Source organism: Vitis vinifera, chromosome 9, assembly GCF_030704535.1.
Source record: "Vitis vinifera cultivar Pinot Noir 40024 chromosome 9, ASM3070453v1".
NCBI lineage: Eukaryota > Viridiplantae > Streptophyta > Magnoliopsida > Vitales > Vitaceae > Vitis > Vitis vinifera.
Window position 1 is genome coordinate 5089082 of NC_081813.1, and position 22809 is coordinate 5111890.

Genomic DNA, 22809 nt, shown 5'->3' on the forward strand with positions numbered 1-22809 from the left:
TAAACTTCCCTTTTTTCTTGCTGAATTCTAAATTTAATAGCATTGCAAACGCTGCAGATTAAAAACACAGGTCTAGTTTTTTTATAGTTTCTAAATTTTCATCCTTTTATCGTGTCTTTGGTACTTAGAGCAGAGACTGAAAGTGGAGGCCCATACTGTTAAGTTGGTAATCAAGGATGAAAGAATAGCTCAAGGTTCTATTACTGTCTGGAATTTCAAACTACATAAAATTGGGACGACAAAGAAATTAAAGAATTTAACATCCTAACATCCTACTTACACGAAGAACAAAACCTTTTTTTTTTTCGTCTTACAATTAAATGTTGAACTGGAAAGTTTAGAACTTGTGCTCATGAGTTCTTATCGCTTTTGGAAGTTAAATGCCTTAATGGCATAGGCAAAGATGAATAAGAAAAGCACCACAAACCCAACAACCACAGCTGCAACCACTCCCAGGAAATCATGTTTGAATCCAAAATAATCATCCAAGAATTGTTTCACCGTTTGATTATTCTCAAGTAGTGTGCTCTGTATATCTCCAAACTGTGATGCAACCAATCCATACAAAGTCCATGCAACTGGACATATCCAACAGTACCATCTCCACCACACCGGAATTCTCTGTATTCATCAAGAAATGCAACAATACGAGTCATTTCTATATCCATGTGGTAAGGAAAGTTGCAATTTAAAGAATCACAGGTTGAGGCCACTTACGTTTCGTGGGACTATGAAACCTGAAAAGAGGTTCCATAATGTATAAAATGTTGCGGCAATGATGGAAGCAATATGTTGATTTGGCGTGGCAGCCACAGCCATCATGCCATAGAAGGTGAAGTACAACAAAGTGCAGAACATGAAGAACAGATACCAGAAGAATTTAGTGGCTGTCCATTCAAATCCAATCATTCCATAAACTATAACACCATACACCACAGCTTGTGCAAAGACATATGGAATCTCAACAAGAGCCTGCAACAAGAGAAGAAATTTGATTATTAAAAGGCAAAACGTATTACATATATGCAAAGTCCGTAGCATCAGAAAACTAATTACCTGTCCAAAGGCATATGGCAGGGCTGAATACATTCCAGCAGCTCTTTCTCTGTAAAAGACTGTTCGTTCAACTACAATGACTGGCTGGACCGATTGGGCGTTCTGAACCCCAAGAAAGAGAACAGCAGCATACATAGAACCCATTGCATTTAACAGATCTTGTTGCCTTGTCCTGCCATTTACCTCATCAAGTAAAAATTAAAGTTGATATAGAGAAACATACTGAGTTCTCAAATTTTTGAACCGACATCAAATTACCTTCTGGTGCCCAGATCCCAGAAAATTAACCCAAACATCAAGGCTATGAAAGTTGTGAAGAGAAATCTCACTGCCGTGTATGGTGGGTTCCGCCAGTATGACCAACGTTGTTTCCATAAGCATGCCAAAAATTGGGTGAAGAAGGGTTGGGAGTATTGAGTAGCAAAATAGAGGTCTTTTGTACCAGGGGCAGGTTGGCTCAGTTCTTTAATTAAATCTTTGTTTCTCCTGAAACATATGCCACTTTTTAGAACAGGTTTCAACAACAAATTTAAGCTTTTCACGAGAAACATTAGGATGGATGTATATGACTTTTCAATCTTATAATGCAATTAGATAACCTATGCTTGAATCACCTGTATAGGTCTGAATTCTTGTATATTTCAGTGAAATCGACCCCCAAAGTTCCTTCTTGTGCTCCGGTGGTAACTTCCAGCATCCAGGTTGCAGGGTTATAACCATCTTTGATTTTACTGACTCCTTCAATTCCCTTTATGAAAGCAAGTGATATGTATTAGTAAGTGCTTAATATGAATTAACTCAAACTGAAGTATTCACTTCTTATAGCTTCTACATTATCATGGCAGCTTACCTCAAAATAATTTATCAGATGGGAAGAATGTCTACCCAGTGGTCCCACATATATCTCTTGCCCTCCACGCTTCATCAGGAGCAACTGCAAATCCATTTTAAATATTTCAGTGCCTATATGCAAAGAGCACAGAAGAGAAACTATAATTCTATCCCTTAATATTTCCTACCTCATCAAAGGCCTCAAATATGTCAATACTTGGCTGATGGATGGTGCACACAACTGTTCTTCCTGTGTCCACAGTGTTTCTGACTGTTCTCATAACAATTGCAGCAGCTCTTGCATCTAGCCCTGAAGTTGGCTCATCCATGAATATTATTGAGGGATTTGCCACAAGCTCAACTGCAATAGTCAGCCTCTTGCGCTGCTCAGTTGAGAGGCCATTTACACCTGGCAACCCAACCAGTGCATCCCTCAATGGGGTCAGTTCCACAAGCTCCATGACTTCCTCAATGAACATCTGTAACCATTAGCAATGATTATAAATTGTTCAAAAAACGTTGCAAACCATAGTAGAGATGGTAAAAAATTTGAGACTGCTTGTGACTCTTCTGTTATCAGGCTGTGAAGAGGTTTCCCTAGTCTTACTAAATGGATCGGTTAATAGGTGCAAATGCTCAATAACGCTCATTAGCTTGCATGAACTTCACCAGATTGGATTAAAAGTCAATGAAATTTGAACCAGCACTTTTTCCCAGGTGAAGGTCAATCCAAACTTGAACTGACCTTACCTCAACCAAATATGAAAAGTCAATTTTAGGGCTTTGCTTGTTTAGAGCACTAAATTGAACAAGAAAAATATAGAAACAATTAAGAAGACTCCTACCTTTCTGGTTTCAGAATTCACATCAGAAGGCAACCGCAGCCAAGCTGAGTAGAGCAAGGACTCATGGACAGTAACATGAGGAGAGTGGATGTCATTCTGCTCACAGTATCCAGAAATTCGAGCAAAAGTCTCTTGCTTCTTTGGGTAGCCAGAAATAGAAATGTTACCCTCAATATATCCACCAGTTTTCCGACCAGCCAGTACATCCATGAGAGTGGTTTTACCAGCACCACTAACACCCATCAGAGCTGTAAGAACACCAGGCCTGAAAGCACCACTCACCCCCTTCAGAAGCTCCAGTCTGTCTTCAAGGGCACCCTGACTTTTCATTTCCTGCAAGTTCATTTCAAACAACTCAGTTCTCATTTCTGGTTTATAGTACATTATGAAAAAACTTCAGTGCTGCTAAAACATATGTCATCATTTGAATAAATATGATGTTACCTCTGGCATGTCAACTGAGTATCTAATATCATCAAAAGTGATAGAATGTGGTTGGAATGGAAGAACCATTCCTTTCTTCTTATTATGGTTACCCTCAGCAATGGCTTCTACCATATGCTCTCCCCTCTCTGCATGTCAAGTTTAAATTCAGTGAGCCATATAAAACATGTAGTTAAATGACAAGAATTGAGTCATACAAAGGCATGCATGCATGCACCATGTATGAGTTTCATCACCTGTGGTTGCAGTTTTGGCATTGTCAGACTCTTCTGTTATAACAGCTTGAGGCTTCTCAAATGCTGCGCAATTTGCACAATGTTAGTACACTAATCTCATATTTTTAGGAGTTTCAATGCAGAGAAGGTACAGATACCCACGATTTAAGTAATTGAGGCAGAGAGTGTAAAAGAAGTTGAAAACAAATATGAATCCAAGCAGTGCCCCAGCTCCTATCCAGTACCAGTGTGCGTCTGTGAAGAACCCACGAGACTTCAATACTGTGATTCCAAGGGATTCTGTTGAATTGGTAACATTCTGAAAAATGGAAATAAGTACAATCATCAGTTACTGACACACACAAATATTCACATGGAACATTCAAGAACTTACTTTGCTCCAACTCTTCCCAAGGAATTCATTTACCACTATTGCATTCTGTGCATACATCAGAGGGGACGACCAGTAACCCCAAATCCACCATTTCTTGACATTATCTGCAGCATTGACCAAATAAAAAAGGAAACAAAAATTCATTATTAGGGGTTATGCACAAGAAGGTTCCATGCTTCCTAAAAGGATATTTCCTCATCATACCATGTGACAGGATAAAACCACCCAATGCCATGAGCATAAGTACAGCAAATGCCCCAAATGTGCTTGCAACAATCATGTTTCTACCGGCTGCTGCTATAAATCGAAATAATCCAGATGCCATCTGATTAACAAGCAAGAGGAGAAGATACTGTCTAAACAACCTGCAATAAGGAGATTTGTTTATTCAGCATTAATCATTTTGGAACAGAGAAAACATGTAAAAGAAATCTGGATAAGTTTCTGCAACTTCATAACTTTTTAACTTTTACCTTTCCACATTTGGATCAAATCCAATGACATAGTAAGTGATGAACACCCAAACAGCAACTTCAACAAATGTGATGGGGATCTTGAGCACCCATGTGGGAAGAGCATATGCCCATGCAGGATAGAAGAGAAAGTCTCTTTGCTTGTAAAAGACAGGAAGTTTTGCAATTGTCATGGCAAGTTCTGCCATTCCATTAAACATGATCATGACAACAGTGAAGAACAAGGCACCCGTGTAAATGCTTCCATCTTCTGTTGAATTTTTGTTCATCTCAGTTCTTAGGAAGAGTGTCATTGCAATCACTGCCACTACTGCAAGCTAAAAATAGAAATAAAAATAATAAATTACGATCAGATATACAAAATTAAAAGCCATAGTTATAATTAGCAATAATAATAATAATACTCACTTGGGTGAGTTTGAAAATATAAACAAATGAGTTCCTCTTCATCAGTAAGTACTCTCTTGACATGTTGGCATCCAACAGTTCCTTCTTTCTAACACCATACTTTTTGGTTGTCAAAGCAGCTGGGTGGCTTTTGGCCCTGTCAAATGGTGATGCAAGCTCATCTGCTACTTTCCGTCCAATGTGAAAGGACTGGAATGCCTCAGCAAATTCCTTGACTGTGACAAAGCTGTAAGGCACATCTTTACGTGCCCAATACTGGGCCTGATCTTTTCTAGATGTTACCTGCAATGAATTTTAAAGTTCATGTTCTAGCTCTATTTTTTTCTCAAAAAAAGAAAAAAAAGAAAAGAAAAAGACAGAAGATAACAAAGCTAGATTTGCACGCACTTCTTGCAGGAAGTCTGCCTCACCCTTCCTTTCAGGACATTTGAAGCCTATGGATTCAAAAAATTCAAGCACATCTTCACGAGGACCTTGATAAACAATCTGACTATCAGAAAGGAGAATGATGTCATCAAAAAGATTGTAAGTCTCAGGTGCTGGCTGGAGGAGAGAGATGACAGCAGTCCCATTGAGAATGTGGATGGTTTGCTTGAGAGAATTGATGATTTGAAAAGTTGTTGAGCTGTCCAAGCCAGTAGAGATCTCATCCATAAACAGTGCCTTTGATGGTCCGACCAGCATCTCACCTATCATTCATACATTTCACATAATTGAATTAAATTAAATTAATGAACAAAAAATCTAATTTGATTTGTTTTTTCATTTAGTTAGAAACCAAATTATCCCACCTGTTGTGACACGCTTCCTTTGTCCTCCAGAGATACCCCTTATCATCTCATCTCCTACCATGGTATCTGCACAGATGTCTAGTCCCAAAATCTGTAGATTTAAATGTAAAAAAAAAAACAAACAAATTATGAATTAGAATTGGGTTTTCTCAGAAATCTATATGCCATCATTGAAAGTTTTATGGTTCTAATACCTTCAATGTATAATCAGTGACTACATTTTCCTTCTGACCTTCTGTTGCTGCTGCCTGAAATATTGGAATCCAATGATGAAAATGTCAACCACCATGCAAGCAACTTCTGTACATTAAGAAATTTCATAGATAAAAGATTCTAACATAGCATAAAATTCACAAATTAGATTGACTCAAGCCATTCATTTGAGTACAAAAAGAAAGAAACAAACTCCAGAACAAACAGAACTCCGACATTAATACAAAGCCATTTTGCCCATCTATGTCAGAATTCAAAATTTAATTTCTGGAAAGAGCAGTATCCATGTTCACTAAAAGCAAATAGCTCAATTTCTGCAGAGCTGATTAAAATTTCACTAAAAGTAGATTCTGTCTCACCTTCATGAAGACATCAAGATCAGGATCAGGCTTAATATTTGCTGCTTTCTCTCTTCTTGACAGCTCTGCTAACATGTCTGCACATGGCAAAAATAAGAGTCAATCTTCTAGGCTACGGAAATGTCATAAAATTGCATTCACAACCTGCAAAAAGCGGAGAAAATAAAAGCAAGGGCAATGGTTTAGACTAACCATATCGATCTCCAACACCCTGGCATCTTGCAGAGAATGCCAAGGTTTCCCTTACAGTCATTTCTCCTATATGGGTATCATGTTGGCTGATATAGGCTGCAGTTCTCTGGGGTACAAACTCATTCATGCCATGGCCGTTGTATGTCACCCTTCCCATAACCTAAAGAAGGAATTTCAGTTTTGAAATTGGATATGAGATTAAAGAAATAAAAAATCAAACATTCCATAAAGAATGGAGGAGTAATAATCATTTTCTTTCAACCTTTAGATTGGGATCAAGCTTGCCAGCCAATGCCAATAAGAGGGTGGTCTTTCCAGAACTTGGAGGACCTAAAAGCAAAGTCAATCTGCAGAAGAAAAATATGCACAAAAATCTTGAGTATGGATCTTCGGGACATTCTAACTTTGAAGAACGAAAAAATCATTTGAGTTATCAATCCTTTTTTTACTAGAAACAAATTCATTCTCACCTGCGTGGTTTGATGATCCCACTAACATCATTGAGAATAGTGAATTTCCTCTTTTTACTTGGAAGAATACGCACAGCGTTCAGGATACCCTTTGGAAAAGAAGGGAAAATTAGATCTAAAAACAAACTTACTTAAAAGAATACTGAGTACATAGATAATGATCAGCATTTGCATGTAGTTACCTCAAGTTTATTAAAAATGAAATTATGAAATGAAGGCAAAGCTCTGCTTCCTACAAAAGCTTCTGCATCGATGGTAAGATGCTCAAATCTAACTTCAATTTCGGGAACATCAATTCCAACTCTGAAAAAATGGAAGAGTCGTGAAAACCCATTATCAAAAATTCAAAGGAAGATGTTGTTTGGCTGTGGAGAAAATGTGGGAAACACTCATGAGGCATATTTCAGGTCAAGTTTTTTTTTTTTTTTCCTCTTTATGTCCTTCTGTTTTCAATGTTCAAAAACAAATGGCAAGGAATGCAAGAAAGGAGGAGAAATCTCACCTATCGATACGATTCTTGAGCTTCAACAAGAACTTCTCATTGTCCTCTTCGGCAACTTTTACCAACCGCTCCACTAAATTCTTCTTTTCCTGAAACCCAAGGTTATGGATATCAATTTCACTGGCCTCACCCTCGGATCCCATCAGCAAACCTCTCCTCAACCGATTGTAGGTGGGAAGTTTCTCGAGTGCGGCCCATTTCAAAGCTTCCTCATCATCCTCATCCCTCGAAGATCGGGAGAAAACATCCGCACCGGAGCTCCTCCATATCGAAGAACCGTTCCTCCTTAAACTACCACTGGCTCTATAAGTGTCAGCAGTGGCCATTGCAACCTGAAACGAAGAACCCTCCTGCAAGACCAATCAAAACCCACAAAAACCCAGAAATTTTTCCTCAAAAGTCTGAGAAAGAAGCTCAGAGTTTTGAACCCTGGAGCCCAAAGAAGCTAAAAATCAGATACGAGTCCCCTTCCCCCCTTTTCTCTGCATAAAAGTCTCTACCCTTTGAATTGGTAAGACTTGATGCCTTCAGAATGGAGGGTTTATATAGGTGATGGGTTGAACAGGCCCTCAAGTTTTCGAACTTCTTGGTTTCCTATGACTTTTCCTTAAAAAAAATTAGCGTGGAAATTGAATATATAAGCTGCTGGGTAACGATTCCAACGACTTTGACCCGTCAAATTCTTAAATCAAACACTTCTAGAGTTTCCCAACGGGAGCGCGATTTGTTTAAAGCTTCCAACCCGCCAAATGAACTAACTTTTTAAAACACTCATCTTCTTATCTCTTTCAGGAAAATAAATAAATAAATAAAATTGTGGTCATATCAACAATAAAAAATAAATTTAAAATTTTTTAAATTTAAAATATAATTAAAATTAAAAATATAAAAAATAAAATATTGACCCTGATTACATTTTCAGCGCTTTTTCATTATCTATCTTTTGTTTATTTGTTTATTATCATTATTATATACTAAAATTCCCGCAAAACAAAATTGAATATAAATAAACATAAATAATAATAATAATTGTTATTATTATTGTATACAATAGTAATAATAACAATAATGATAAATGAAAAAAAAATAAACAAAAGATAGGTATTGAGAAAGAGTTGAAAATGCGTTAAGAGCTAACATATCATTTTTATAATTTTAGGATTAAAGTTTTTTTTTAACTTTTTATTGCATTTATTTTTTAAAACTTTCATTTTATTGTTTAGGCCAACCAACAAAATTTTTTTCAATTTTTTATTTTTAATTTTTAAAAAAAGAGATAAGAAGATGAGATGTTAAAATCAAGAATGTTTGATTTATATAATGCAAAATATAAAATTATTATGGGAGGATTTTTCCACAATGACTTGCATTCAATATTATATAATTAATAAATTAATAAATATATTTACTAGTAAGATGATTTTAACAAATTTATAAATATATTTATTAGCAAGATAATTTTATTTATTATTATCAAATTTTTAGGAGAGATCATTAAGAGGATCTAGTTTTGCATGATTTTAATATTTGATCCCTAGTTTTATTACTAAATATGAGATTATGGTTCTAGGTAAAAAAAAATTGCTAATGTTAGAAATTTGAATATATATATATATATATATATATATATAGGTTATGTTTGGTTCCTAGAAAATACTAAAGAAAGAAAAAAAATGGAAAGAAAAATAATTTTTTCATGTTTGGTTGTCCTATGAAAAATATAAAAAAAAATCAAATATAATTAAAACTAATTAAAAAATTATGTATTTTTAAATTATTTAATCTTTATATTAATAATTTAAAATAAATAAAATGAGTTTGAAGTAACAAAAAAATAATTTATCAACTTTTAATATATTTTTTATTTTTCTTCACTTTTTATTTCCTTCTACTTTTCCTTTGTATTTTCTTTTCCTTACATTTTCCCTCAAATTTTCTAGGAACCAAACATAACCATAGTATTTCAACTCGGGGACCCCAACAACCATAAACAAACCCTAATTAGTCAACTAACCGATTTGATCAATTTATTAGTCACTATGCATTTAATGCATTGATAGATGATCACTTAGACTTAGATCCTTAATCAGTTGAGCAATGAATTTGACGGATACTCAACTAGTCAAAGCTTAAACTACTAGAAAAGAGAAAAATAACAAATGTCTCTTAATTTATCAAGTCTAACCTATTTAGTCGGTTCCTCAACTCCTCAATCGTAAATGGCATGGTTTAAGGTCTGAAACCTCCAATAACTTACATAAACCTTCTTAAAACTTTTCAGGATAAATTTAAAAGTAATTTAGCTCAAGGTTTTAATTGAAAATAAGAAATCGCCCAATTCTTTGAGACATATGCATATATATATATAAATTATCTTAATTTTACACAACATTTTAGGTTGATTTAAGTCTTCAAGGATCCTAAGTCTTCCATGATTGCTTGAGCTTTCTTTAGATTTTCAATAGTAAACTTAAAAAACTTAATTTGATTTAAACTATTAGTAATTTTAACTTTATTTTGTAATTATAAAAAACCTATTAGGAGAATCGTTGGGCTAATAGTCTTGATGTTTGATCTTTAAGATTATTCAATTCTAAAAAGAAATGGGAGGGTCAAGGATTTTTGTTGGTTGAAGGAGAGTGAGAGGGGCTAGCCATGTCAAATAGCACACTTTTGATGCCTTTTAATAAGAGTTATTTGGTTAAATGGGTCAAAATAACCCCACTATTTATAAATATAACCCATCTATCAAAAAGTTAAATAAAAAAAAAAACTGTTGATTAAGACAAAAATGCCCTTCCTTTTATTTCCCTCCAACACTTACAACTTCTCATTTTCTACTTCATTTAACTTTCTATAGAACGACTTCTCATCTTTTCCTTCAGAAACCGTAAAAAATTTCTCATCATTTTCTTCTACTTCATTCTCTTCTTTTGGTGTACAAAAAGGAAAACTTATCTTCTATTCTGCTTCATTTACATAACAACTCCTCATCTTTTATTTTCTTCTTCTATTTCATTCTCTCCATTTGGTGCATAGAACAGAAAGCTCATATTTTCTTTAGAAGCCCTAGAAAATTTCTCGTCTATCATATCATCTTTTGTTTCATTCTCAATCCTTAGAAAAATTATCTCATCTCATTTTATCATTTCATCTATCCTCTTATCCTCTCATTTTTTTGTCCAGTTATCTCATATTGTATCTTCAAGCACAATAAAAAAAAAATAGGTTCATTGAAGAGTGATAAAAGAAAAAGGTTAAAAATGGTGATAAAAAAATCAAAAATCCCAATTGCGAAGAGAAAAAGCAAAAAATTGTGACTATGAACTTAACTGTGGTTAAGTTCTTTATTAATGCAACTCAACTATTGTTAAGTTCAAGTGAAAATTCCAACTGTGAACTTAACTGTGATTGAGTTATTCGTTAATACAACTCAACCACTATTAAGCTCAAGTGAAAATTCTAACTATGAACTTAACTGTGGTTAAGTTATTTGTTAATGCAACTCAACCACTATTAAATTTAAATGAAAATTCTGACTATGAACTTAACTCTGGTTAAGTTATTTGTTAATGCAACTTAATAATAGTTAAGTTTATATTAATGCAATGACTGTCAACTTAACCATAATTAAACTTAACTAATTAATTTATATGATAAAACTAAAACATTAATTTAAAATTTCAATCTATGATTCAAAAAAATTGCTTTAAGCATATACAAAAAAATAGGCTCACAAATCCCTTCATGACCCTATACAAAAAATTAAATAAATAAAAATGTAGATACATAGTTAAATCATCCTCAAAAAAAAAATTCTATGGTAGCAATATTAAAGTGACTTATGAACTGGTTGTAAGGAAAATTCTTGGATGTTGATATTCCTCTCAACAATATTGACACAACTATATTCATCTCTAGGATGTAATGAGATTGGTCGTTTGCATGTTTTTTTATCATGCCCATAATCACCAAATCTACCACAACATCGTGTGTGTTTAACCTCTCCACTTGAACAAATTCTCTCCTTTCTTGGTCTTCCTACTAGTCGTTGACTTTTTAGTGGTAGCACAACTCTACAATGAATGTCTTCCGGAATACAATACATAACTCAATTGGATCTAGTTGAAGAATGCGATACACAACTCTCATTAATTCATGATATGATATATTCTTCTTCACCGTAAAGTCTTTACCTTCACTTCCTTTAAAGTGGTATATGTTCTCATCTTATACCTAATTCCCTTTATACAAAAGCATTATTCCTACATCATCAATGACTGTAGAAATAAATATTTCAAATTATCATATTAAGAATGAAATAGTACAATATATGATATACTTTTATTGAGTTTCAACTATAGACTATGTAATGAATCTTGAAACATATATTTATATTTTTATTAAATAACCCACTACATAATAATATGTCAACAATTCAATCTCAGTTTTCAGTAAAGTTATATAAAAATAAATTTTTGCTTTGAATAGCAACACATAAACTCAACTTATGTTAAGTTAAACCTAACAAATAGTAAAATTTGTTGTTCAATGCATCAATGCAACACTTCCCATAAATCAAATATCCAAAGGAACAATATATAACTACAATGGGTATTAATCATGAGCAATACTAAAACCATAATAAATTTTCATGCATGTGATTTATTGCTTACCATCATTTGACCTTGTCATATGGATAAATCTTTTCAACTTCTTTTGAATGAACTTTTCACTTTTTCATAATTAATAATGGAGTCTCTATTTTTTACCTACAATGGTGAAGTGATATTTTGAATTTTTAGAAAATAGAAAGAAATAAAATGATAATCTAAAAAAGAAATTGTTGGGTGCTTACATTTTTTTTTTTTCATTTTATCGTGATCAAGAATGAAGAATAAATGAAACAATGGTAAGGACTTAGGCTTGTTCTCTACAGGAAAACAAAAAGAAGCAACCAATGATTGAATAAAAAAATAAAAACCTAATCTACTATAAAAATAAAATGAATTGAAAGTTATATTGGAGGGAAAATGAGGGGTATTTTTGTCTCAATCAAGTCAACTTTTTTGCCTTTTTAGGGGTGGGTTATATTTGTAAATATGAGTGTTATTTTGACTCATATAACCAAATAACCCTTTTAATAAGGGTGACCATGGTTTGATAACCCTTACTCCTTTCCTTTTGATTTATTTTCATTTCATGGCCACTTATTAAGATGAGTGTTCTTCAATAGATTACCGTATGTTCTTCAAAATACATCATTTCAGCCTGTCTAAGCTTTGAAGATTTTGTAACTCCAACTTTGAATCTCTTAGAAGCATTAAAGATTCTTATGCATCCCCAAATGAAGATAGTAGCGGCAAGGAAAGTTTCCTAGTCTAAAATGAAATCTAAAGAAGGGACTTTTCCCTTCATCTTTGAGGTTTGGACATGACAAAGGCAACATTTTGCACCAACTTCCTCCTAAAAGAGGTCTGTCCCAGCAAGTTCCTTTTCTTAAGGTCCTATTGCCTTTTCCTTCAGAATGTGTTCAACTACCACCTCCAATGAGGGTTTTTCCTTGTCCTCCCCATGTCAAGATAGATGGAGGGCTTCACTAGATGCCCCCCCCTCCCCTTCCCCCCAAATTAGGAAGGTTGTTGCAAGGTTCTCTTAAACGCATCCTTAAAAAAGTTATGCACAATTCTTCTACCAAAGCCAAGAGTCTGTTTGCTTGTGAGTTCACAACTAAAATAGTAATTACATTCTTTTCAAGTCATTCAGTTTCCTTACTTTGGATGGTTGTATGCTTAATGCTTTCATCGTTCATTTGTAGGCTTGCATGATTGTATTTGGGGTCGCAAACCAAGCTGGTCTATTTCAAGAGATGCCATTCTACCATAAGAATGAGATTAAGCACCTTCGTCTTTTGATGAATAAGGTGTCCCTTGCACGAGTTCAAGGGTGAAGTCCATATTCTTGTGTATGAGAGAATTGTCCAAGATATTTCAACTTTTGGGTGGAGAAAATAGTAAAAGAAAGAGGTGGTAGCTGTCTAAACTAACCTTAATTTCTGCCTTCCAAGCAGAGAATGAATCCCTCCATTGCAAGGTTTCTCAACTTGATAAAGAACAAAAAAGTTTGGAAGTAGGACAGATTTGGATTGAGATTAGACATAAAGATTCAAAACAAGAAAAGTTTGAACAAGAATCCAGGATTAGAAAGGCCCTAATAGGAGGCCAAAGAAAATGAAAAGATAAAATGTATATATAGAAGTTGACTACAATTTTTAGAATGACTTAGAAAAGGCTTTCAATAATAGCATAGCAAGGTAACATCCTAAAAGGCTACATCCTTTCAAACCAGATGAAAATCGACTACATCTTTTCAAACCAAATGAAGATCGAGTCTATTTAAGAGTGATTATGATTAAAATGTCATTATTCATAGCATTTTTATTACTAGCTTCCATTAGAAACACTTTTAAATCTTGGACATGAGGCTACTAATATTCTAATCGGTAATCAAGGATGAAAGAATTTCATAAACTTTTATTATTGTCTCGAATTTCAAATACAAGAAAATAAAGATTGTTTTATTTAATATAATAAGGTGGGGGTTTTTTTCTTTTTTCTTTTTTTACTTAATTTTAAATAGAACATAAAACTAAATAGTGCTTAGTAGTATTAAGTTTTAGATTGTTTATTTTTATAATATTTTATTTCTATTAAGTGTTAAAAAATATAGAAAAAAATCAGCATATTACTTTTTCCATTTAAAAAAAAAACTAAATATTTTAGTTTTTTTATTCAACAAAAAAATTATAATAAGTCATGAAAATGTAAAATATATATATAACCTAAAGTCTGAAAACAAATTGCTTTTAGCAAAAAGTTAAAAAAGTAAACACCCTCAAAATGTTTTTATGAACTTGCCCATTCTAAAGATATGAGTTCCAAAACATAAAATACATAGAAGAGTCGTTTCTTTTTAGGGAAAATCATCTAACCATACACCAACTACAAAAAAATATGAGATTTTGGAACTTTACTTTTTTCTTTTTAATTTTAGTGTAAAATGGGAAAAAATATTGTTTATTCATGCATTCCAATAGTGTTTTCAAATTTGTTCCACAATTACTCTCAAAAGTAAAGGACAAAGTACATACCAATTTAATACCACTTGTTAACAAGTACATGAGTCATTTATTTTTATTATTTTTCTCACATCAAGATATCTCCCTTACTACTTGTCACGTTTTCACTTTTTTCTTTTTTTTTCTTTTTTCTTTTTTTTTCCTCTCTTGCCACCATAATCCATTGTCACCTATTATAGTTTTTATTATTATTTTTCTTTTTTTCCTTTATATTCTTTTTAATATGCTCGCGCATTTTCTCATAAAACTTCTTTAATTTTAATTTATTTTTACTCTCTAATTTGTCTATATTTATTGATTTTAATTATTTTTTTGACATATTAAACTTAAAATGATAACATATAATAAATAATTAATATAACAAATTAAATAAAAACAAAATCTATAATGGACAAAAATGAAAATATCATCCCACAAATAATAATGATTTTAAATATTAATTATAATAATACATTTTATAAATTAAGGTTTAAATTTAAAATTTACATTTTATTATTTAGAAGTTTATGATATAAGATTTTTTATATTAATACTAAACAAAAGATTTATTTATTTTGTAAATTCTATCACATGTAAAAGTAAAAATATCATTGTAATGTGTTGGGCTTTGTGGAGCCTAGTTTTGTTTGATCCGATTTGACGACCCAACCCGAATAATATTGCATGGCTTTTTTAATGGGAGATTTATTGAGGCCTGTTGGGCCCGTTTAGCCCATTGTGGAACCACCTTTTGTAATTAGGGTTTTTTAGTATGGTAGGGTTGCCGTGCTATATATATAGAGAGAATATTGTAGCCGCCAGGTTGTACTCTGTATTCTTTCCTGATAATAGTGATATCCCTGCAACTTCGTGGACGTAGGCAAATTGCCGAACCACGTAAATACTGTTTGTGTGTGATTGTTTTTCTTTGGCGTGTGTTTTCTCTAATTTTTTGTTTCTCACAGGTTGGGAATTTTGTTTAATTCCCTACAATTGGTATCAGAGCCTAGGGTTAGGTTTGAGTGGGAGCAATGGCAGAGGAAGCAGGAAAGGAGTCTGGAATAGAAAAGTTTGATGGCACAGACTTTGCGTATTGGAGGATGCAGATTGAAGATTATCTCTATGGGAGGAAATTGCATCTGCCTCTTTTGGGGACAAAACCTGAGAGTATGAAGGCTGAGGAATGGGCGCTTCTTGACAGACAGGTTCTAGGAGTTATTAGGTTAACTCTGTCTAGGTCTGTTGCACACAATGTTGTAAAGGAGAAGACCACAGCAGATCTGATGAAGGCTTTGTCCGGTATGTATGAAAAGCCATCCGCAAACAATAAGGTGCATCTGATGAAGAAATTGTTCAATTTGAAGATGGCAGAGAATGCATCAGTAGCACAACATCTGAATGAATTTAATACAATCACAAATCAATTGTTGTCTGTAGAAATTGATTTTGATGATGAGATTCGTGCTCTGATCGTCTTGGCTTCTTTGCCAAACAGTTGGGAGGCAATGAGGATGGCAGTAAGCAATTCTACGGGAAAGGAAAAGCTCAAGTACAATGATATACGAGATTTAATTCTGACTGAGGAGATTCGTCGAAGAGATGCAGGTGAAACCTCAGGATCTGGTTCTGCCCTAAACCTTGAGACAAGAGGTAGAGGTAATAACAGAAATTCAAATCAAGGTAGATCAAATTCCAGAAATTCTAATCGGAACAGAAGCAAATCTAGATCAGGCCAATAAGTACAATGTTGGAATTATGGGAAAACAGGTCACTTTAAAAGGCAATGCAAAAGCCCTAAGAAGAAGAATGAAGATGATTCTGCTAATGCTGTAACAGAAGAGGTACATGATGCATTAATTCTTGCAGTAGACAGTTCACTTGATGATTGGGTTTTGGATTCAAGAGCTTCGTTTCATACCACTCCACACCAAGAAATCATACAGAATTATGTTGCAGGTGATTTTGGTAAGGTGTATTTGGCTGATGGTTCAGCCTTGGATGTTGTGGGTCTGGGAGATGTCCGGATATCGTTGCCCAATGGGTCTGTTTGGTTACTGGAGAAGGTTCGACATATTCCTGACCTGAGGAGGAATCTGATTTCTGTTGGACAACTTGATGATGAAGGACATGCAATACTATTTGTTGGTGGTACTTGGAAGGTTACAAATGGAGCTAGGGTATTGGCTCGTGGAAAGAAGACTGGCACTCTGTATATGACCTCATGTCCAAGAGACACAATTGCAGTTGCTGATGCAAGTACTGATACAAGCCTATGACATCGCAGACTTGGTCACATGAGTGAGAAAGGGATGAAGATGTTGCTGTCAAAAGGAAAACTACCAGAATTGAAGTCCATTGATTTTGACATGTGTGAAAGTTGCATCTTAGGAAAGCAAAAAAAGGTGAGCTTCTTGAAAACTGGCAGGACACCGAAGGCTGAAAAATTGGAACTAGTACACACTGATTTGTGGGAGCCTTCTCCGGTTGCATCCCTAGGAGGTTCAAGGTACTACATCACCTTTATTGATGACTCAAGTAGAAAGGTATGGGTTTATTTTCTGAAAAATAAATCTAATGTATTTGTAACTTTTAAGAAGTGGAAGGTCATGGTTGAGACAGAAACAGGTTTGAAAGTAAAATGTTTGAGGTCAGATAATGGAGGAGAGTACATAGATGGAGGATTCAGTGAGTATTGTGCTGCACAGGGAATTAGGATGGAGAAGACCATTCCTGGGACACCATAGCAGAATGGTGTGGCTGAGCGCATGAATAGAACTCTCAATGAGCGTGCTAGAAGTATGAGGTTGCATGCTAGACTACCAAAAACTTTTTGGGCTGATGCTGTTAGCACTGCAGCTTACCTGATAAACCGAGGACCATCAGTTCCCATGGAGTTCAGACTTCCTGAGGAGGTTTGGAGCAGTAAAGAGGTGAAGTTTTCACATTTAAAAGTTTTTGGTTGTATTTCTTATGTTCATATTGATTCTGATGCTCGTAGTAAACTTGATGCAAAGTCAAAAATATGTTTTTTCATTGGCTATGGTGATGAGAAATTTGGCTATAGGTTTTGGGATGAACAAAACAGGAAAATCATCAGAAATAGAAATGTGATATTTAATGAACAGGTTATGTACAAAGACAGGTCATCTGTAGTGTCAGATGTTACAGAGATAGATCAAAAGAAATCTGAGTTTGTCAACTTAGATGAATTGACTGAAAGTACTGTCCAAAAAGGGGGTGAAGAAGATAAGGAGAATGTAAATTCACAGGTAGATCTGAGTACACCTGTAGTTGAAGTTCGCAGATCTTCTAGGAACATTAGACCTCCGCAGCGTTATTCACCTGTTTTAAATTATCTCCTGTTGACTGATGGTGGTGAGCCAGAGTGTTATGATGAAGCCTTGCAAGATGAGAATTCAAGCAAGTGGGAGTTAGCCATGAAGGATGAGATGGATTCCCTATTGGGGAATCAGACATGGGAACTAACTGAATTGCCAGTAGGAAAGAAGGCTTTGCACAACAAATGGGTATACAGAATAAAGAATGAGCATGATGGTAGCAAACGTTACAAGGCCAGATTAGTTGTTAAAGGGTTCCAGCAGAAGGAGGGCATTGACTACACAGAGATATTTTCTCCAGTTGTGAAGATGTCAACAATTAGACTTGTACTTGGAATGGTGGCTGCAGAAAACTTACATCTTGAGCAGTTAGATGTGAAGACAACATTCCTTCATGGTGACTTGGAGGAAGACCTTTACATGATTCAACCAGAAGGGTTCATTGTTCAGGGACAAGAGAATCTAGTCTGCAAACTGAGAAAGAGCTTGTATGGCCTTAAACAAGCTCCTAGACAGTGGTACAAGAAGTTTGACAATTTTATGCATAGAATTGGGTTCAAGAGATGTGAAGCTGATCACTGTTGCTATTTTAAGTCCTTTGACAATTCTTATATCATATTACTATTGTATGGCAAACCTGTAAGGCTCATTTTTTAGTGTCCAATACTGCTCCTGATCTTTCCTAGATGTTACTTGCAATGAATTCAGTTTTCAGAAAGACTAATTGTGCATCTTAATATGTAAAGCTTATCTTCTAGCTCGGTTATATCTAAAAGAAGAAAATACCAAAAGCTACAAAGCTAGATTTGCACTCACTTCTTGGAGGAAGTCTGTCACACCCTTTCTTTGAGGACATTTGAAGCCCATTGACTAAAAAAATTCAAGCACATTTTCACGAGGTCCTTGATAAACAATCTGACTATCAGAGAGGAGAATGATGTCATCAAAAAGATCATAAGTCTCAAGTGGTGGCTGGAGGAGAGAGATGACAGCAGTCCCATTGAGAATGTGGATGGTTTGCCTGAGAGAATTCACAATTTGATAAGTTGTTGAGCTGTCCAAGCCAGTAGAGATCTCGTCCATGAATAGCGCCTTTGATGGACCGACCAGCATCTCACCTATCATTCAAACATTTCTCATAATTCAATTAAATTAAATCAATGAACCATACATATAAATACATATGTAGTTTTTTTCTTCTTCTTTCGGTTAGAAACCAAATTATTCAACCTGTTGTGACACGCTTCCTTTGTCCTCCAGAGATACCTCTTATCATTTCATCTCCTACCATGATATCAGCACAGATATCTAATCCCAGAATCTGTGGATAGAAGCAGGTATAAAGACAAATAAACAAAGTATGAGCTAGTATTGGCTTTTCTTAGAAATCCGCATGTCATCATTGAAAGTCATATGGTTATAGTACCTTCATTATATGATCAGTGACCACACTTTTCTTCTGGCCTTCAGTTGTTGCTGCTTGAAATATTAGAAACCAGTAATGACAATATTAGAAACCAATTCTGTTCAGTACATTAAGAAATTCCATGGATAAAAGATTTTGCAGTAGAGCAAAATTCAGGAATAAGATCGACTCAAGCCATTCAAAAGAGTACAAAAAGAAGGGAACAAACTCCATAATAGACACAACATCAAGAATACAAAGCCAATTTGCCTATTTATGTCAAGATATCAAAATTTTCATTCTAGGGAATACAAACATCCATGTTCTCCACTAAGAGCAAATAGATCAAATTCCGAAGAACTAGTTAAAATTTTACTGAAAGTAGCTTCTGTCTCACCTTCATGAAGACATCGATATCAGGATCAGGCTTAATGTTTGCTGCTTTCTCTCTTCTTGCGAGCTCTGCTAACATTTCTGCAGATAGCCAAAATAAGAGTCAATCTCCTAGCCTATACAAATGAGATATAACTGCATTGGCAACCTTCAAAAACAGAGAAAATAAAAGGCAAAGGCAATGGCTTCGACTAACCAAATCAATCTCCAACACCCTGACATCTTGCAGAGAAGGCCAAGGTTTCTCGTATAGTCATTTCTCCAAGATGGGTATCATGTTAACTGATATACGCAGCAGTTCTCTGTTGTACAAACTCATTCATGCCATGACCATTGTGTCACCCTTCCAGTAACCTAAAGAAGAAATTCCAGTTTTCAAATTAGACATGAGATAAAACAGCTAAAATTTGAATAGTCATGATTATTTTTTTCATTCAACCTTCAGACTAGGATCAAGCTTTCCGGACAACGCCAATAAGAAAGTGGTCTTTCCAGAACTTGGAGGACCCAAAAGTAACGTCAATCTGCAGAAAAAAAAATGCACAACAATTGAATATAGATCTTTGAGTATATTCTAAATTCAAAGGAACTATTCGTCTGTTTTATTAAGTAATCCATTTTTACACTCGAAACAAATTCATACTCTCACCTGCCAGGTTTGATGATTCCGCTAACATCTCGAAGAATAGTGAATTTTCTCTTTCTAGTTGGAAGAATCCGAAGACCATGCAAGATATTCTTTAAAACAGAAGGAAAATTATAAACTATAAGTATACGTATCGAAAAGAGTATTTATTGCATAGCTAATGATCTGCATTTGCATTGTAGTTACCTCAACTTGATTAAAAATGAAATTAAAGAATGAAGGAAAAGCTCTGCTGCCTACATAAGCTTCTCCATCAATAGTAAGATGCTCATATCTAACTTCAATTTCGGGAAGTTCAATCCCAACTCTGAAAAAGTGGAAGAGACATGAAAACTCATCATTAAAAAGTTAAAGAAAGTTGTTTGGTTGGGGAGAAAATGTAGGAAACACCTATTGATTACTACTCAAAAAGTGCTATTTGATAGCCTATAATTAATCCTTTTTAACACTTTTGAGTAGTAGTTTAAGCCTTTTAACTCAATTGGCATGTTAAGGATCCTTTAAAGCAATTTTGATCACTTTGTGTAAGTTTTGGTGTTTTTGTTAGTATTTTGATCACCAAAGCAAGTCAAGACTGAGGAGAGCTATGAGGAATCTTGGGCAAAGCTTAGAATTCAATTGCCAAGAGTGAATCCGGATTGCAAGGAGAAAAAGCAAAGAGAATCTACCATGAAGCCTATTCTTGATGACAGTCGTAGCAGCCACTTTTGGAGCACTTTCTGAAGTCCAAATGATGCATGCTATATACCATTTCAAAGCTCAGGAAGTCAACAATCCAATGCTTCAAACGGTGCACGATTCGGAGTTGAAACGAAGAAGTTGCAGCCATTGCAAGTCAATCACTCTAAAGTGTTGCGGAATCAGCCTTTTGTTGCGAGAATTTCGCAGTACTTTTGTACAGAAAGGTGTTTCTCCTTCTGACAATTCAGGAACCATGCCGCGAGAAGGGAGCTGGGAACCTCAAGGTGGAAGCCAACTTCGCAGCCTAGTGAAGATAGCTCGGTGTTGCGAAATAATTTCGCAGCCCTCTTGGGTGTCTGCGAAATTTCGCAGACTTCATTTTTCACCTGCGAAATGGCTCCTGAAGCCTCCCGAAACTTGCTACCGACATTGGGAGATATTTTCCATTAGATTTTTGTTGTCTAAATCCCAAAATACTCCTTGTAAACCACCAATTACATGATTCCTTAGTTTTTAAGTTAGTAAAAAGACTAAATATCTTTGTAACAATTAGTTTTATATTGTTTTGATATATATACCTCTCGGGAGCCTGTTCTCGGAGAGGAGTTCCTTCTGTAACCGTTTGGGTAAGCAAGTAAAGGTCTTTTCTTTCTACTGTCTTACCTTCTCACTTTGTATTTTCATTTTATTTCTAAGTTATGAATTCTCTGAGGAGTTTTCCCCAGAGAATGAGTAACTAAACCTCCAATTCCTTGGAGCTAAGGTTGCCGGGGAAGGTTCCAAGTGCAAGAATGCAAAGCTCTGTGGTTTTAGCTAGTAATGAAGAGGAAGTGAAATCCTTTAGTGATTTCAATGTTTTTAGTTAACTTAAAACACCTTAGAGTCACCTGGGCCAACACTTGGTAAGGCAAGTGATTTCCAACCATGGAAATGCACTAGTTTACCCCTTGCGAGCCTCTGGGAGGTGACTTCAGGGTAGGATTTTCTAGAATAGCCAACACTTGGTAAGCTTTTGGACTCTTAGGAGACATCCATTAGTTACCTCTTGCGAGCTTTTGACGGGTAATCCAAGGTTAAAGATCACCTTGAATGGTAAGTGCTCGTGAGAGGCATGAACCATTGCAAGTTGCATCAGTGAGAGAATTAAAGTGAAATCTAATTGAAGGAGTCTCTGTACATCACCGGTTAGAGAATTGACTCTAAGTTGAATCTCTAATGCGAGGAAATGAACCATTTGACCAGAGCCGTGTCTTTTGCATGAGGAACCACCCCGGTGAACCTAAATCTCCAAGGAATGTTTTTCTTCCTAAATTATTCCAAACTTCTGTTAAGTTAGTTAGTTTAAGTCTCAACCTTTACCAATCAAAGTTTGTGTTTTATTTCTTAAGCTAACCGTGAAATGAAACAAGACCAATTCACTTGGAATTGGTATCCTTGATTGCTTGTTAGTCATTCCCAGTGAACGATCCTAGAGCCACTATACTATAGTAGCTTTTTATTTGCTACCCTAGTGTATGGTGTTATAGGTATAAATTTTGTTGATCACTTCCTCAATCAAGGAGCACCAGCTGAACACAAATCAGCTGAGACACCAATTGGGCATGAATCACCTATCAGGCAAACTCACCCATCCATACGATTCTTGAGCTTCAACAAGAACTTCTCATTGTCCTCTTCAGCAATTTTTATCAACCGCTCCACTAAATTCTTCTTGTCCTGAAGCCCAAGGCTATGTATATCAACTTCAATGGCCTCACCCTCTGATCCCAGCAGCAAGCCTTTCCTCAACCGATTGTAGGTGGGGAGTTTCTCGAGTGCGGCCCATTTCAAAGCTTCCTCATCATCTTCACCCCTCGTAGATTGGGAGAAAATCTCGACGTCAGGGGTCCTCCATCTCATAGAACCAGCTCTACGAGTTTCAGGAGTCGACATTGCAAACAGAAAGGAAGAACTCTCCTGCAAAACCAATAAGAACCCGCCAAAACCCGAACTGTTGAAATTATAATGCGAGGTAAAGTCAAACTAAAAGAATTTTA

At 35.1% G+C, this 22809-nt stretch overlaps 1 protein-coding gene and 1 pseudogene across 2 annotated transcripts; both read right to left on the reverse strand.

The window, feature by feature from the left end:
- Positions 1-177: 177 nt before the first annotated feature.
- Positions 178-7776, reverse strand: LOC100261720 (pleiotropic drug resistance protein 1). 2 transcript variants are annotated; one of them, XM_010656420.3, is made up of 24 exons: positions 7194-7776; positions 6874-6994; positions 6692-6780; positions 6484-6568; positions 6222-6381; positions 6030-6106; positions 5652-5705; positions 5458-5548; positions 5054-5355; positions 4667-4948; positions 4259-4575; positions 3990-4150; positions 3786-3889; positions 3554-3710; positions 3413-3475; positions 3177-3304; positions 2733-3065; positions 2076-2366; positions 1907-1990; positions 1671-1804; positions 1315-1542; positions 1057-1228; positions 718-972; positions 178-621 (listed from the first exon to the last, which is right to left on the reverse strand). In XM_010656420.3, the coding sequence occupies exons 1-24, from the start codon at positions 7517-7519 to the stop codon at positions 361-363; spliced, it is 4275 nt and encodes a 1424-aa protein (XP_010654722.1). In that variant the 5' UTR covers positions 7520-7776; the 3' UTR covers positions 178-360. The 2 variants fall into 2 exon arrangements, with proteins under 2 accessions (XP_010654722.1, XP_059595506.1); XM_059739523.1 differs by having other exon boundaries at positions 718-1228.
- A 10493-nt stretch (positions 7777-18269) lies between these two features.
- On the reverse strand, positions 18270-22705 carry LOC109123138 (pleiotropic drug resistance protein 1-like; annotated as a pseudogene).
- Between the last annotated feature and the right edge of the window lie 104 nt (positions 22706-22809).